Here is a 17,773-nt window from a genome sequence, read left to right on the forward strand (position 1 = left end):
ATGATAAATACATAAATGTAATAATGCGTATATGTAATATATAACTAACATAGGGTTCTAAATGTAATAACAAGATTAATTCAATATCCCCAACCTTAATCTTGTTGTGTGTTCTTCTGTTCTTCATGTCCTTCAGGCTGATCTTATATTGCATTTGGATGAAAGACTTTGTCAAGACATCTGCAAGTTGTTCCTTCGTTTTCTCGTGCTCAATTTTGATGTCACCCTTCTGAACACAATCACAAATGAGGTGATATTTAATATCGATGTGCTTACTTCTTTCTTGATGTACTGGATTTTTTTTGTCTCAATGCGAAAATTCAAATGATAATATCAGGTATACCACAACCATGCCACATCTGACATCTCCATGTTCTCCAATCAAACACATAAGATGTGCCTTAACACTTAGTATATATATAATATGTTCTTTGATCTCTTGACAAAGCTAACTTGTTGTTTTGAATCATTTGGAGAAGAAGATTAGAGTTTATCCTCTATATATATATATATATATATATATATATATATATATATATAATTATATATATATATGTATGCATGTATATTTTACACTATCTAAAACGGCACGAAGGGCCATGAAAAGTATAACACTAACCAGAATTTTTTATTGTTTATCAAAGAAATTAATTTTCCCTGGAAAGCGAAAGTGCGACTATTTTGTGGACCCCGTCAAATTGTTTCAACGAATTATATATTGAGAAATTTTATTAAATTGGTCAAATATTGATCCGCAAATATAAGCATTGGGGCAGTCACACACAACCACCACTTTCACTCTAAAAAATATACACTTACTCATAGTTCGAACTCTAGACCACTAATAGACCACTTAATCACTGGTATAAATTAAACATGTTCTGATGCATATAATAAAATAAACGCAAGATAATTATATATTCATAGTGAAGGATCTCAAGAATTGCAAACAATTCCCTTGCAAACAATTCCCTAAAGATATCCTAATATGAATTCAAATTCAACTTAGGAGTATAATAGGTAGGTAAACAAACTTCTTTTGGAAGCGATTCACTATCATCTTCATTACCGGAACTTATAACTCATCACCTTAATGTTACATCTCCGTGTACTGTCACCTGCAAGCTCAAACTGTATTTCTGACAAATTATTACATTAATCAAACTGATCGCCTTTGCCGTCTTCTATGCTTGCCTTCAGATCCCTGTGACTTCCTTGTGCTCTTTTGTTGTTGTCCATGGCCTTGACCGAAGATCCCAATTCGACCAATACCTCTGGATAGGGATGCGAAGAATGCCCGACCATGCTCACCAGACTTATTGTCCCTCATTCCTTGTTTCATGAATGCCTGCTCTTTTTCCAGTTCACTTAGCCTAACCCGCATTCTTGAGATTTCAAGCTTGAGTTCACGGTTCTCTCTTCTCAGAGATGCATAGTTGTCTCTAGGAGATACAGCAAGGCTTGGAGCACCGCTACTGCTGATCATTCTTTGAGAGAAGAAGCCATCAGCTGAGCTTCCTGAGAGTGAGGACTTGAGGCGGAGTTGTTCGAAGTAGAGGACACGCACAGCCATTTGAACCGGGAGGCGATCGTTTTGAGCGGCATGGTTCGAGGCTTCTTGGGAGAGCTTTGAGCAGTCTATCAACTTACAGAGTCTTTTGCACTCAGACTCCGTCAGGGATGGATGGGCCTATAAAAAAAAGATCAAGTTAGGACATTAATGTTATTTGCGAGTCTGTCACAGTTATGCAGGGAGAGCTACTCGATTAGCTATGAGGTAGATTCATTAGATGTAACAAGAGCATAGCTAGGATGTATAGATAAATTAAAATGCAGCAAAGTTTGTGTCTTATATACCTTCAAATATATGTCAACAGCCCTGTACAATCCATCCTCAATTAGACGTGCATAATCTGGCAATAATTCGATGATTGCCATAAATTTTGGTAGTTTTAGATATGGATCAGGTGCAATTTCTGCAAGATATCCATCCATGAGCCTCCCCACCTTCAAAATTGCATCATGACTTGGAGATTTAAGGCCATCCGATTCATATCCACATTTTGATGACTCCTCCGAGTCTTCCTCTTCAACCCTTTGCAAGAAATTCACCAGTATCCGATGGACAGTATCCACATCAAATACAGAATCACTGTTCTGCAATGATGGAATAAGCAGGTCATCTAATGAAGCCATATCCAACTGGAAACCGATCCTCCTCTCAAGTTCAAGTTTACAACCAAGAGCAGCATCAACTACTATGGCCATCCTTAGCATACCGAACAGAAAGGAGAGTGGAACTGAAGTGATTTTCTCAGTTGATAAGAGGCCGACAAGAGTCTCAATTACCAGCCTTTGTTCATCGCCAATAACCATACTAGAGTCCCAAGCCTGCCGTTTCTCAATACCTTTGAGAGACATTTGCGCATAGTGTATAATCGATGCAGTGATGCTATCTGATCTCACACCTGTTCTCCTCATGGCAGCAATAACTCGTTGATAGATATCAATTTTCAATACTGAAAGATCCTCCAACCACCAGTCTTGGCAACCCAGCTTCAGCTTCCCGGTTTCACCATCACACTCTAATCGTGCTAAACCAGAAACCAACTGCTCCTTGCTAGCATTAATGGCAATTGCATCTATGCATCTGTCTAGAATACCGATATCCTCAGCCATGGAATTAAGTCCCTCACATGAACATAGAACTTCCACAGATTTCTCTAGGCCCTGCACCACAATCTCATTCAAATAGGTCTCCGTCCTGGAAATAAGATTTTCTTCCCTGTAATCATCTGTCATTTCCAGATACTCGGCAATGCAACGAAGGTGGGCAACGTTCCTAGTGGTTATCTCAAAGTTTGTCCCATAACAAAATTTTGCAGCAAGTTCAAAGGTTTCAGCCCCTCCAGGCACATTATGAAGCTCTAACTTGGAGAGATCTGGATCCTTGGAATCAACAACCATTTTGCGAATTTTTCCACTCCGAGAAACCAATGGAAACTGAACACCAGATCAAATTGGGTTTAGTCAGTCAACCAGCTATTTGAAAGCTGGAGAATATAAAACTAGTTGCTATCATGTAATTGGAGAATGAATTATTAAATTTTTATTTTATTTCAAGAAGCACTATCAGAATTTGAGACACATGGTGCTGATTGAACATATCTCAAGAAAACTAATGATCAGCATAGAAGAAGAATGCAGTCAGAAATACAGATCATACGTGAATTAAATGGAGCATACTAGAACCAAGACATTTATGACTAAAAGGTGCAGGCAGATCAAATAAAACATATGAAAATAAAGGATAATGCTAAAGCAAAATCAAAATATAAGCATCCTATCTCTACACAAATTAGGGAGCCTACTACTCCAGGTATGGAAAGACAATCTCCACGGCAGAGTTCCAGTTTCCAGGTTTATAGGCTAAATAGAAGAAAGAAAGGTATATATACATCTAAACAAAATGCAATATACAAATCAACTAGCTACCAAAATGAAGCACTGAGGCTGTAAAACATCCTTCTACAAACATCTAACTTTAATGCTTCCAAAAGGCATGTTTTTCTCCTTCCTACCCTCATTTCAAATTTTCAGCATCAAGAATAAGTGTTTGGAGGTAACATATGAGGTAGTCCACTCCAAAAACATGTACTACCTATGTATTAATTGCCAGTTGCATTTATTGGTTGGAACATCACTGTATAAAAGAATTTGGTTAATAAAAGGGACAGGCAATAAGCAGCATAATAAAGAACTAAGGAAAGAAATTGAATATATAACAAAATACAGATTTTCCAAATCGATGCACATAATGCATGGATCACTGTATTTCCCACCAAATATATTTACACAGGGCGACATCGGATTTGTGAAAGTAGATCTTTTTTTTTCCCTGAGCAGAGAATCAAGATTAATGAACCCTCTAGAAACACATAGATATTACTAAAACCATTAAAAAAAAAATTTAATGCAGAACAAGGTCTGAGTGCTGTAGTTGGTTATCACGCTAGTCTCACACATTCGAGGTCCCCGGTTTAAACCCAGGCTCAGACATATCAAAGAAGCTTATATTATTATTTGATTTATTATGGTTGGGTTTTTGGGTTACCCATTTTTTTTTGTTCTTTACTCAAGAGAATTTTTGACTATCAAATATGTCCTAGATTGGAACATAACAATAATGCCAAGTAATTAATTTATACATACAACATAGAAAGAATGTACATTTCCAAGTGCAAGACAAACAGTAAAAAAATCACAGAACCAAACCTCACAGATTCACCACACTAAAGCAGTCACCATTCAAGCACTTCAATAATTGATATTCTCTACCTATCCCCATCTAATCATATAAATATTTTCAAGATGCTAAATCCTCATATATGACATTATAATGCAAAAAATAAACAAATACTACTGATAAAACCTTAGAAACAAGTAAAAAATCAACCTTCCTCAATAAGATATATCGAAAAAAAAAAAATCTTCACTACCTTGTGCAACAGAAACGGTTGCCCATCAACATAAATAGTGATATCCCCAACCACATCTGAAAATATCCTGTCATAGATCAAATTCACACCTTTCAGAACCCAAAAAATCAATAAAACACCAAGAAAAATCCCTACATTTCAACATCACCCAAAAAGCTCAAACTAAAAACCTAAAATATGAAAAGACACAAAACAAGAAGAAAAACTCTCACCATTCCTTCGAAAAACACGAAACAAAACAAATCACAAGATAAACATCATACCAAACCAAAAAAAATGAGAAAAAAAAAGGTGGATCACCTCTTGCTGATAGAGCTATGGAAGCGAGGCGAAGATGAGAGCTTGGGAAAAGCGGAAGGGAAAGAGGGCTCGGACGCCAGCACCATCGTTGCCAGCCTCTTCGCCAACACACTCTGAAGAAAAAGGAAACTGAAGAGCGAGAGCGAGAGAGAGAAAGCGATATAAAGATTGAGAAGCGGAGCTACATCAAAGCCCTCAAATTTAGGCATTATTTACGAGAAGACCACTACGACAATTGTACGACGAGTTTGAGGCCGTTGGATTTGGAATGGGGAGATGGGGCCCAGTGTCCCAACGGTTGGGGTGGGCTTGATGGCTTGATGCGGGTGTGGAGTACGATTGAGGAACGGATCACGTGACAGCGGGCCATGGTTTGTTACATGAGTCCCACTTCATTTTTATTTTTATTTTATTTTTAATAACTAAATTTTGTTGTGATTTATCATGATTCTTATGAGGATATATTTGAAGTTGTTTATTTAGTTATAATTTATATATGTATGATAGGAATTGAGTTTTACTTGTTCTTTTGTTAATTTTTTTCAAATAATAAAATTGAATTATATTTTTATAAAGTTAAATCTAATTGAAGTCGTTTTGAATTTTAATACACCTGCTTTTAAGGAGTCACTAGTTTTAAACTAGTTAAAACAAAATATTAAAAACCCTATTAAAAAAATAGACCTCAAACAACTCAAGTTTTTATCAATTGGACCAATTTTTTTTGCTAAATAAAATTTTTTTTATTGCGGCTAGATAAGAACAAAAGCATAATAAATTTATTAAAATAATTCAATGAATATTAAGAAATCAATAAATTTAAAATATTAAAGTTTAATGATTTGGATTTCAATTAATCATTCCTCTAATTTAAGATTTTTTGAAAATTATAAATTTGAACACTTAATCTATATGTTGAACTATTTTATGGTAACTATCAGTCTATCACTGAGGCAAGACGTGGAGGATACCTCAAATCTCAGTCATTTTCACAGTTAACCCATATTATTTGTAATAATAATAATAATAATAATAATAATAATAATAATAATACTCTGCAAGAAAGTGTTGCAGTAAATCCAAATGGCCAAGCTACAATGAGAGCTACTATTCTTGTATCTTTTATATGAAAGTGAGCAGATCCATTGATGGGATTTGACCCTTTTTTTTTTTTTCTTTTTTTTTGATTTTAAGGCAAAGGGAAAGAGAAAGGGACATATTCATTAGAGAGCCCCTTCCCTTCAATAATGTTTGGAAAACACTAGACTTTGCTCACCAACCTGATTATTATTAGATTAGGGAGACTTAGCTTTTCCAATCAATGCACAATTTCAGGGATTTTTTTTTTTACTCATTTAATCACTTTTGTTGCTCTAGTTAGGATAATGTGATTATGTATTTAAACTGTATATATTTGAATTACATTGCTTCTCCACCACTTCACTTCATGGTGTTATGTGAAGCCACATAGCACAATGGCATTCATTAATCAAGCCATCATCTTCTTTTTTTTTTAATATAATTTATTTATTTATAAAATAAGTTAAAATGATCACTTTAACTTTTGCAATACTTTTTTTTTTGGCAGGAGACTGAATAAATAAATAAAAAGAAAAGCAAACCAAAGCATCATAAGAACAGTAGTGTTCTCGGACTTTGACCAAGACCTCCATATCCAAGATTTCACACATAAGATTTGAAAATCTCGAAAAAAAAAATAAATTAAATTAAAAAAAAATAAGTAAAAAATAAAAAGTGGGAGTGGTAGGAATGTAATATGTTGAGTTTTATGGGGGTTAATTTGGGAATGAGAGGCATGAGAATATTGGCAGTGAGGAATGATGGGGACACATAGTGACCCGGAGCTCGAGGATTAGGAAGAGGAAGTAATCATGGAAAACCACTTCCACTTCTTCACTCACTGTCTTTATTGGGCTGTTAATTCCTTTTAATATTCCGGAAAAGCGTTTCCAAACCGGAAGTGGCCCTGGATTTTCGGGAACTCAAGAACCATTCCCGGGGGAATTTATTCGGATCCGGGCTTGCGGGTTTGGAACCCGACATCACTCTTTAATTGGTTAGTAAAAATTAATACTCCTTCCCTTTCTTTTTTAAATACATGTATAAAATAGTTATCATTTTATAATATCAAAGTAATATTTATTTATTTTTTTTAATATTATTTATTTTTAATTTTTTAAGTTATATAAATAAAGAGAGTAATATTTATAGTCCCCAAAAAAATATATGATTTCAAGAGATTGATAGTCTTTAGGAGTCGTTTGGCATTGTTGTCAATTTCTGTTTTTTGTTTTCAATTTCATATTTTGAAAACAAAACTAAAAAAAAATGTTTGACACCTTGTTTTTGTTTTCAAAAATTTGACAACAATCCTCGTGTTTTCAAAAAAAGAATGACTTTGGTGAAATTAGATAGGTGTAGTTAGTGTAGTTTACCATTGGATGTTTGACACGTGGCATAAGATGAATAATTTTTTAAAAAATGTAAGGATATTATAGGAAAATTATTATATTTTTATATATATTTGGGACACGTGTCACAATGTCAACGATAAAATACACTAACTACACCTATATAATTTCACCTAAATCATATATTTTTATGTTTTCAACTTTTTTGAAAACGTGTTCAAAATTATTCCTCCCAACTCTTCATTTTCTACTCTCTCTCTCTCTCTCTCTCTCTCTCTCTCTCTTCCCTTTTAATTTTTAATTCCTTTTATTTTTTATTTATTTTATTATTTTATTATTTTATTTTTTAGAATATCAAATTTTTATTACAAATCACTACTAATAATTTTAAAAAATACATTTTTAAGAAAATATTTAAAAAATTTATTATTTGGACTTGATATTTTACAAATTAGTTTATATAGTATAAAAAATTATATTTTTATAATGTATTTATAAAAATTATTGGTTTACCTTTGATTTTTAAAAACTAGGATAAAACATATAATATATATATATAACTTTATTTTTTTAAAAAAAATATGATAGATCCAATTTTAATATATATATATATATTAAATTTTTTAAGGCAAACCCCAAATTGTGCAATTTTTATGAGATATTTTTTACCCATAAAATACCAGTCTATATTATTAATTTTATTTAATAGTACAATCAAGTAAACTAATATAAAAAATAAAGTTTTATAAAAAAAAAATAAAAATATGAATATGAAAAAATGATAAAAAAATCATGATATTATAATAACTTTGTGCTAACCAAACGTGTTTTTGTTTTCATTTTTTAAAATACTCAATACTTAGTGTATTTTGTTTTTGTTTTCAAAAAAATCAAAAGCAGAAACGATGCCAAACGACCCCTCAGTAATTTGGTTGTTTTTATGTTAAAATTTAGATAATTTAATGCTATTTTTAATTCTTGTGCAACATCCTTAAATGACATATACTTAGGAATGGAGGGAGTAACAATAATAATTTTCTTAATAATATACTCCCTAAGGTTCTTTTTTACTTGCGAGATATTTTTTATTTTTTTACTTATCAGTTTAAAAAATTGTAAAATATTAAATATTATTTTTTAAAATTTTAATAAATTATATTCAACTATATATTTTTTAAAATATTATTTCAAGAAAAATAATTTTAAAAATTAATGTAATTTTGATAAATTTTATATTATCAATTAATTTTGATTAATTTTTTTAATCAGCTTCATTTAGTTAAATGGACAAGTAAAAAAAATTGAGAGAGTACCATTCAAATGGGAAAAAAAAATATAATGAATATGGGACTGATTGACCTCCTTGTGCATTAAGAAAGAACACTAACATTATTATTATTATTATTCTTATTATTATTATTATTATTATTATTATTGAGCTTTCAGTATTTCCCTTGGGAATAATTTAGAACTGTGACTGACAAAACAAAACAGGAGGATGAAAGGCCAAAAAAAGCAATCTTACCTTTTCTATATTTAAAAAATTATTTAAGTTTTATTTTTAAGATAAGGAAAAGTAAAAAGTAAAAACAAATGACAGACTAACTGGCATGACTTGGACTAGCATGGTTGGCCGAAGTAACCAAGGCCAAAATTTGGGTTGGGCCTTTCAAGATTCCTTTGAAAAAAAACCCACCGTTTTGAGTTTGAAATCACCCAATGTTGTTGCTATTATGTCTATAAAACTTTATTTTTTTTAAAAAAAAAAAATTGAGAATGTAAGAAGGTGGTGATCAAGTTCCACGCAGGTGGTATTTAGAAGGATATCACCCATATTATGAGTCACTTAATTGTATTAATTACAGTTGTTTATAGAATTTGTATTTCCACAATAGAATCATAATATTCTCCAGAAAGTATAATATGGGAATCAGGTAAATATGAATCTCATATTCTGATGAATGGTTTAAATTGAAGGATGAATGAATGTAATATCAACCTTTAGATATATAGTTAGAGACGAATCTTGACTTTCATCATTTATATATGTACCCAAAACTCAAATCCGTTTAGCTTTCGACGTTTAGTGGCAGTTAGGTTCAGTGAATTGGTTGCAATTATTTGGTTTCATGTAACAATTAGAATGCACTTCTAATAACATGTAACGAATATATATATATATATATATATATATAATGTAATGTAATATTTTTATCAGTTCGTTCTAAGCTATAATTTATTTATTTAAATTCCATAATTAATCCCTCAATGATAATAAAAGGCTAAAAAAGCAAAATAATTTTTTTTTTATATTTTTTTTACAATGCGCAACGCACAGGAAATAATAAAAGTCTCTCTATGTGTTTTCACTCGGACGACACAGGATTTAGCTTATAAGTCCGCACCCACAGTTAAGAACCCTTCACACCACTGTATCCAGCGCCAATTCGAACCGCAAGTAGGGGTGTATTTGAGCCGAGCCGTTCGTGAGTAGCTCGGTGTTCGGCTCGATAAAGGCTCGTTCGTGTTTAGCTCATATTGTAAACGAGCCAAGTTTGAACATCATTTTCAAGCTCGATTAATAAACGAGCCAAGCTTGAGCAGTCAAAAGCTCGGCTCGTTTTGGCTCGCGAACACAGCTCGTGACCAAGCTCATGAACAAGCTCGTTTATAAGCTCGATTGTGAGCTCGTTTATATATATATATATATATATATATATATATGTGTGTGTATATGTATATGTATATGTATATGTATATGTATATGTATATTAAGGTGTATATGTGACTATGTCATTGTTGTCAATTTGAGTTACACATATAGGGCTATAAACTACTATTCGAAGGCTCAGCTCATTAAAAGCTCAGGTCAACTAGTTCATTAAGTTAAATGAACTCATAAGATAAACAAGCCAAGCTTGAACACCACCAAACTCGGCTCATTAAATCGTGTGAAGAACTCGTTTATTGTATAATTAAAAGCTCGTTTATAATATCATTTACAATTTTATTTGTAACAATCATTAATATAATCAAACTCAAATCGAGTTGAGTCACACTTGATAATGATTCATTAAATAAGTTTACTAAATAAAAAAATAAAATATAAAAAAAATAGTCAAGCCTTAATCAAGTTAGCTAGCTAAGTCTAAGCTTCGAATTTTCTTAACAAGTTGAGCTCGGGCATGAAGCTCGAAAAAAGCTCGATTAGAGCTCGAGCTCGGTTAAAATAGTGACGAGCCAAGCTTGAACATAAAAAATGAAACTCGAAGAAAGCTCGGCTCGAGGTCAAGCTCAATTAAATAGTAACGAGCCAAATTTGAACAAGGCAAACCTTGGCTCGGCTCATTTACAGCGGTCCGCAAGGAATAAGCGGCCCACAAATCAAGCTTTTCGTAATGGGATCGTGCCCGTTAGACTAAAGGCTCTTTGTCTGATTAAGTATAGTTTGGTGGCCAATTGCGAACTTTATGTGAGGCTTGTTTCCAGACAAGAGAAGTAGCCTTCAAGCTAAGCATTTAATCATTGTGCTCACTAAACAATTGTACATAACTAGAAAGAGTGAAAACATAAGAAACTCATTCCCCTATTCAGCTAACATTCAATGCCAGGTTGTTCCAGGGCCACATACAATTACAAATCATTGATGATAAATCTCAGATTCTTGGATTTCATAGAGCAATATATCTATCTATACGTCCAGGTTAAATTACAGCCATATATACTTTTACTACAAAATCAATGTACTTCCATAGTTTGGTCAGCAGGAAAAGAAAGAAAGCTTCCCTCTCTTCATGGAGAGAGAGGCTTGATACATAGACAGCTCCAGCAAATAAATCAGAAATGCATGTTATTATAATAGATCTTCAGATATTCCATGCACACTGAGTGAGAATTTTCCATTTGCTCCTACAGTTCATTGAGTCCTCATCCCCCACCAAACAGCTAAGCCATTAATACATGAGTCCAAATCACAGATTTGTATCTCTGTTTGCCAATCTTTCGCCTTAAAAGCTGAATCATGAATCAGACAGATCAATCAAGGACTGAAGAAAAAAAAATGACTTGAATCTAAATATTATCTTCCTCCATTGATAGCAGAGGTGGAGAAGTAAGTATTTTCATCAGATTTCACCAACAAATCAAGAGGTACACTTGTTATTGAAGGCATGCAGCTTCTGACCCATGCTGTGATAACATAGTGTGCCCGGTGCCATTAAGAACAGCCTGCCTGTTTGTGTCTTATTTGCAGTGAATTTACATGCTTGTATCTTAGTTTCAACAATTCTATGCATCTAGTTATGGGCTGACCATATTCTTTCATGAAAAACAGAGAGAATCTTTCAAAAGGAAAACATGCAACTCATACATGACCAAGACCTGTATTGATATTAGGCAGTAAAAAAAGTCATTAGATATCATAAACAATTCTGTCTCGACTGCAAGCTTTCAGATGAATATGAAGAAATCATATTGATCTAAGAAGGAAGTATAAAACTAATTTCCATGACTAGTAAACACAAAGCAGAAATATAGAAGAAGAGGAATGCATACCAGGGAAAATTAGATATAAGAAATAAATCAAATATCAGCTTTATTTGCAAATCCAACGTGAATACAGCAACCAAAGAAACAATAATCCAAACAATTCCAGGCCAAAACATAGCAGGAAGTACCTTCTCCCTAGTATGCCTCCATGGCAAATGGATTTCCTTCCAAGAATGAGAAGTTACAATTGTTAGTTAGAAGGACTGGAATAATCCAAACAGATCAAAGAACATCCACAAAAGAATACATGGTCTGATATTGAGCAATTTCCACAACCAAAGTCTAAATCTACAATGTGCAAAAATCCATCTGAAAATGATTGTTGACCAGAAAAGAGAGCGATGGCACTCTTATCAATTCTGTACACATCAGGCATTTGAAGGAATACAGCACCCGGGGGCTTGTGCATCTTCAGTTATCAACGAGGAAGGGACCATGTTCATGTTCGTGTTCATTGTTCATCAGATGCCAATGATTTATGCAACATATTCATTCTCAAGCATTGGTTGGGTGCGTGTACCATATGCCACAGGTGCCTGAGCATTCCCAACCCTCGCCATCCGTAAAGTTTCCCCTACTTCAGCATGCTGCTCCATCTTTGCCACCTTCTTCTTTTGCGTGTATCTGAGTAACAGTCCCAAAAGCCAAGCAGCCAATACTAGAATGACAAAGCCTCCCAGCACACCACCAACAATCTTCCACACCGTTGAATTGTGACTCTTGTGACGCACAGGAATAGGACCTACATTTGGCCCGGCACTTGGTGCTGGAGAAGGAGCAAGCCCAGTAGAATTGACAACAATGGAGAAGTGCCCCTGCCGATAAGTCGAACATACATTGTCCGTCACCAATTCTCGAAACTCCGGTGAGCCATCCAAATTAAACCACACACACTTTGGAGTAAGCCCACTGGGCACTGGAGCCACATTTGTGAAGTTTATCGAAATAGGCAATTTTGAAGCCACAAAATCAATCTCTGGCAAGTTGGTTGCTGATAAATTTGCTGCATCATAGATTAGAAGGCTGAGTACAGGAGCCAGATACCTGAAACCAGGCAATGGGTAGTAAACTGAAGACCAGTTACCCAAATTCTGGTAAACAAACACAAGCCTCTCAACATAGGGATGAACCCAAACCCCAACAGGTATATCAAATTCCTTGAAGCTGTGAACCCCTCTGCCCAACAAACTCCCACTTCGAAGTCTAAGAACGGAAACCTTGATACCAGTGAGATTGACAGGCACATTGGCATCATATATCACTCCAGTGTGAGGACGAACAAAAGCACTGAAACCATAGCCTTGGAGAACTGAATCCAGTTGTTTGGCAGGAATAGTAGAAGAGCCTGGCGACTGAGCTTTGTACTGATAAGCAGAGAGAAGCACGACAAATGTGATAAAGATAATGAAGCCCTGGAAAGACTCCATCGATGCAGAGAACCTCAACCAATGCTTGATTATTTAAAGAACGACAACTGGAGCCCCAGATCCCCTCCTTCAAGATAATTGCGAAAGGGATCTGGGCAACAGAGCGCGAGAAGAAGAGAAACCCCAATGGAGCTAAAAGAGAAGGGCTACAACCTTTGTAACCAAACCATGAGATCCCTGCTCCATTTTTCTCCGAAAAACTTCAAAAGAAAAATATAAAAAAATCTCAGCTTTCAGCGATGCATTGATACAAAACCACCAAAAGAACGAATTTTTATCTTCTCCACACTCTCTGCTTCAAGCCTTCAACAATGCCGCTGATTCTCATCAATTTTCCACACAAAAATCCTACAAAAACCTACCAAATTCAACACAAAACTCGAATAAATCCCTTGGTTGAAGCTCCCCACAAACCAAATCCAACAGAAAACTCTACACCAAGCGCAATAAAAGCAATAAAAAAAAAAACCCTGAAAAACATCCGCAAATTACCTCAATCCGCACGGATCAAAACAGGAAATCTCACCCTAATCACTCCAGAACCGCAGCAACAATCGACCACCGCCGCATTCCCACAAACAGCAGATCCCACGGAACCGAAAAATCCGAACGGAATCCACCCAAATCTCCAACGAAAGAACCAAGATTTCCAGCAATTCAGACTCCCAAAATTCCTAAAAAATCACTCACACTCATTATAAATCACTGAAAAAAATAAAAAAATCTTCGAAAAATAAAAAAATAAATTAAAAAGAAAGATCACGAGGGGGTTACGGAGAATAAGAACACACTGATAAACCCCACTGTCATACATGAAATGACTATAATACCCCTCTTGCTTTAACGGCGCTCACCTTCCCTTCTCTCTTTACCTCTGGGAATTTTGCTTTTAGTCCTCTTTCCCAACGTCTGGATTCCATTCTGAAACTTTTTCTTTTGAGGATGTTTTTGCAAAGAAGTACTGGTCGGGTGGACTTTGACCTTTACCAACTACGAGATCTTGACCGTTGGATATCAATCGTCCGGCTTGATGAGAAGCCACTGAGATATTTATCTTATTAAAAGATTTAGATGCTTATTGAGGTGCAAGCTCATACTTTTTGAAACTTTTTTTATTTATAAATAAATTTTAATTAAAAAAAAAAAGGCCATACCCAACTTTTTCCGCCAGAAATTACAATATAAAAATTATATTTTTTTTACAAAAATAAAAAGAAAAATTAAGTGGAAGCATTGCGTTTCGTGTTCGCAAAGGGATGGTCCAGTGATTGGACGGTGGTGATCATTCACGTCGGTTAGGTCATGGACGCACTCTTCTCAAGTGCACCCGTGAACATGCGCTACTGTTGCAACGAATCCAGCCGCACGATCAACCTCGAGATAAGACTTCAGATCTGATCGGCAGACAGCTGGTTGTTAGGAGTTGTTTTTTGTCGTGTAGTTGTCGCCACGTGGCATCCATTACTGGTCGGCTCGTGTCCTAGCTGGAGAACATTGGACTCTTTTGAGTTTTTGGCGTCTTCTGCCACGTGGAATATTGTAGCTTTTCACGGTGGACAAACGTGTCAGTATATGATTGGCAACTTCCAAAGATAAACTTAAATTACTATTTAATTTAAGGTTTTTTAATTAAAAAAAATAAATCATGATTATAGGTTTCGATACTGTTTCGATTTCATTTGTTACAATTAGAATATATTATGTTATATCAATCATATCATGAAAAAAATTGGTTTTTGTTGAGGGCCTAACCACTAATGTTAGTTATGTACTTATGTTACTTAGCTTTTGAGTTTTGAGCTCAATAAACAAAAATGAATAAAATTTTATTTGTTTTATTAATAAATTACAGACAATGACACATGAAGGTGCCACGCCATTTGCACATATACAGGGGATCTTGTACACTATGCATTAGATGAAATTTAAAACTCTCAACGGGGACGAATGTCTTAACTATTAGACTAACTAAATCAGAGTGAAAACATATTTAAAAATAATAATTTTATTTTAAATTAATTATTAATGATATAAAATAGTAAAATTTTAAAATAAATAAAGCTAAAAAGACTTGGGTGATTTGACCCTAGGATTCTTTTATTTTCTTAATTCCTCAATTTATGAAGGATCTATTAAAAGTTAGATGGACTAGGTTGTGGTCTGATCCAGATATTGATCACCCGGGGTGCCGATTAGTGAGCTGAAAAATTCTTAATCTTCCCACCTTTGACCTAGCTTTGCTAGGGAAATGGTGGTGGAAGTGTTTGGTAGACCCTGAGTGGTATGGTGCTGTTGTCATTCACTTTAATTATGGGACTGATTGTTGGAATTTGTTTAAAAGGCATACTGGCCGTATTTCTTTCTTTTGGCGAGGTGTGATCAATTGTCTTCCGGCCTTCCGCAAGTGTGTTTCACATAAAATCAATTTAGGCACTGAGACTCTTTTTTGGAAAGATAATTGGATTGAGGGAAGGGCACCTATGTACCTGTGGCCTGAGGATTTTCAGGCCTCTTGTGCTTCTAACAGTATTGTTAGTGAGCTTGCTAATGTGCTGGAGAGATTGTCTTTCAGCACTTTCCCTGATTTGCGGCTGCTGAGGGATCAACTGCATTCTTCGAGCAGGTTGGTGAGGGACCAAAAAAGGTGGTGTCTTACGGGGAATAGCATCTTCTCAGTTAAATCATTCTATAACTTTTAAATTGATGGCTGCTTGCGTTGCGCGGTCACTAGGCTTTTTTGGAAGAATGCGTGTCCTAAGAAGATCAACTTGTTCAACTGGTTGGTGTGGAAGAACAAAATCCTATCTTTGGATGTGCTTGAGAGAAAACTTTGCAATCGGTTGCCTACGGCTACTTGTGTCTTGTGCCATTCGGACGTTGAATCTGTGGAGCATTTGTTTTTGTTGTGTCCTATTTCTATTCAAGTGTGGAGGTACTTTGTGAATCTTCTACAGTTACCGGATGTGCCTTGCTCTATGGATTTGGTCTGGGGTGCATGGAGACTGGGGTTAAGGCCCTCGGTTAGGGACTTGGGTGTGTTATTGATTAAGGCTCTTGTGTGGAACATTTGGCTTGCTAGGAATGATTGTATTTTTAATGCTAATGTGGTTCCTGTTCATGTTCTTATCCTAAAGATTAATCGTATGATTTTATCCTGGTTCTCAACAGCTTCTGAGGATTCTTAAGCGAAGCTTGAAGATTCGATCGATAGCATTCGGCGCAATCTGTTATTCACGACCAGGGCACAGGCTAAACTTTCATTTGCGCGGTGCTTTGAGGAAGTATTTTGCTTTCTGTTTGGGCTTTCTTGTGTGGGGTTCTGTGTTGTTGAACCACATCTAGTGGTGTTTTTGTAATGTTGTTGTCTTTTGTTCTGACTATAATCACTTTTTTGGTGGGCGCTTTTGTACTTTTTAGTTATTAATAGTAGTGGTTTATCCATCTTTTAAAAAAAAAAAGTTCGTTCGAAAAACATTTTCTTAAGTTTATTTTTTTATAAAAAAAAAAATAGATATTTAGAAGATGTACAGATTTTTCTTTTTCTTTTAAAAATTAAAACGGGTTTTGTGGGAAAATTGAAATAGTTTCTAAAATATAGAATTTCTTTAGAAGGGAAAAGAAATAATTAAAATTTATGATATTTTCGTATAAGAAATGCTAAATTATGAAAGTACTTGTGGAGCTACTTTAAATAACTATTACTTTTGTTTAGTTAAAAATTAAGTAAATCAAATCATCATTGAAGTAAAATAAATTTTTTCGCCAATGATATCTGAGTCTATTAACACTAAATCTAATACATAGAGTGTTTATATCTTGCCAAAAGAATGAATCCTAATCTTTACAAAATAAAAGCACGTATATGTAAGTTATTAACTCCACACCGCAAAAGATGAAAATTCTAAACTCTTAGATTAGTTTTATGTCAAAAATATTTTTAAAATTTGAAAAATAAAAAAATAGTATCTCCATCAATTGGATAGTGTTCAAAGATCAAACAAATTTTTTTCTTTAATAGGTGAAAAAATCACTTTCCTCAAGTAATATTCATCCACCTTGGTGAAAGAAAGAATTGCCACCATCCTAGTTGTTTAAGTAAAAGTAAATATATGTAAAAATAAAATGTGCAATGATTGAAACATGCTGTTAATGTGAACTACTTCTCTCAATCATGGTTGTCAAAATTGGACCGACCCGGCCGGTTTGATCGTAAAAACCGAGAACCGGCCATAAGGCCGGTCCAATTACCCCCTTTGACTCGGCCTTATAATAACCCGGACAAAAACCCGATGAACCGGCCGGTTTGCTCGAAAACCGGTGACCCAGCCGGATCAAACGGGTTAAAAAAATAAAATGAGGGAGCCGAAAGTGACGGCAAGAGAGGAAAAATAGGAAGAGAATGACAGTGGGAGAAGCCGATGATGAGAGGAAGTGAGGCAGCGGGGGTGAAAGGAAAATAAAACAAAAGAAAAGACCGATGGCGGTGAAATGAAATGAAGTGCGGCCGAAGAGATAAGGAGAAGCCAGTTAGAGAGAGAGAAGATTGAATACTAGAATAGTGGAAGAT

General features: G+C 34.7%; 2 protein-coding genes across 4 annotated transcripts; both read right to left on the reverse strand.

The window, feature by feature from the left end:
• Positions 1-891: 891 nt before the first annotated feature.
• Positions 892-4,916, reverse strand: LOC120250384 (BTB/POZ domain-containing protein At3g08570-like). 2 transcript variants are annotated; one of them, XM_039259195.1, is made up of 4 exons: positions 4,800-4,916; positions 4,500-4,555; positions 1,858-3,003; positions 892-1,690 (listed from the first exon to the last, which is right to left on the reverse strand). In XM_039259195.1, the coding sequence occupies exons 3-4, from the start codon at positions 2,965-2,967 to the stop codon at positions 1,160-1,162; spliced, it is 1,641 nt and encodes a 546-aa protein (XP_039115129.1). In that variant the 5' UTR covers positions 2,968-3,003; positions 4,500-4,555; positions 4,800-4,916; the 3' UTR covers positions 892-1,159. The 2 variants fall into 2 exon arrangements, with proteins under 2 accessions (XP_039115129.1, XP_039115128.1); XM_039259194.1 differs by having other exon boundaries at positions 4,500-4,566.
• Positions 4,917-11,808: 6,892 nt separating this feature from the next.
• Positions 11,809-13,953, reverse strand: LOC120250338. 2 transcript variants are annotated; one of them, XM_039259143.1, is made up of 2 exons: positions 13,699-13,953; positions 11,809-13,554 (listed from the first exon to the last, which is right to left on the reverse strand). In XM_039259143.1, the coding sequence occupies exon 2, from the start codon at positions 13,204-13,206 to the stop codon at positions 12,256-12,258; it is 951 nt and encodes a 316-aa protein (XP_039115077.1). In that variant the 5' UTR covers positions 13,207-13,554; positions 13,699-13,953; the 3' UTR covers positions 11,809-12,255. The 2 variants fall into 2 exon arrangements, with proteins under 2 accessions (XP_039115077.1, XP_039115076.1); XM_039259142.1 differs by having other exon boundaries at positions 11,809-13,564.
• Positions 13,954-17,773: the final 3,820 nt, after the last annotated feature.

This window comes from Dioscorea cayenensis, chromosome 19 (genome assembly GCF_009730915.1).
Source record: "Dioscorea cayenensis subsp. rotundata cultivar TDr96_F1 chromosome 19, TDr96_F1_v2_PseudoChromosome.rev07_lg8_w22 25.fasta, whole genome shotgun sequence".
Taxonomy (NCBI): Eukaryota; Viridiplantae; Streptophyta; class Magnoliopsida; order Dioscoreales; family Dioscoreaceae; genus Dioscorea; species Dioscorea cayenensis.

Coding starts and splice junctions, on each gene's coding strand:
- LOC120250384 (XM_039259194.1), bottom strand. CDS start 4,885: ATGGTGCTGGCGTCCGAGCCCTCTTTCCCTTCCGCTTTTCCCAAGCTC. Junction 4,567..4,799: donor CATAGCTCTATCAGCAAGAG/GTGATCCACCTT, acceptor GATCTATGACAG/GATATTTTCAGATGTGGTTG. Junction 1,691..1,857: donor CTGTTGACATATATTTGAAG/GTATATAAGACA, acceptor TTTTTTTTATAG/GCCCATCCATCCCTGACGGA.
- LOC120250338 (XM_039259143.1), bottom strand. CDS start 13,206: ATGGAGTCTTTCCAGGGCTTCATTATCTTTATCACATTTGTCGTGCTT.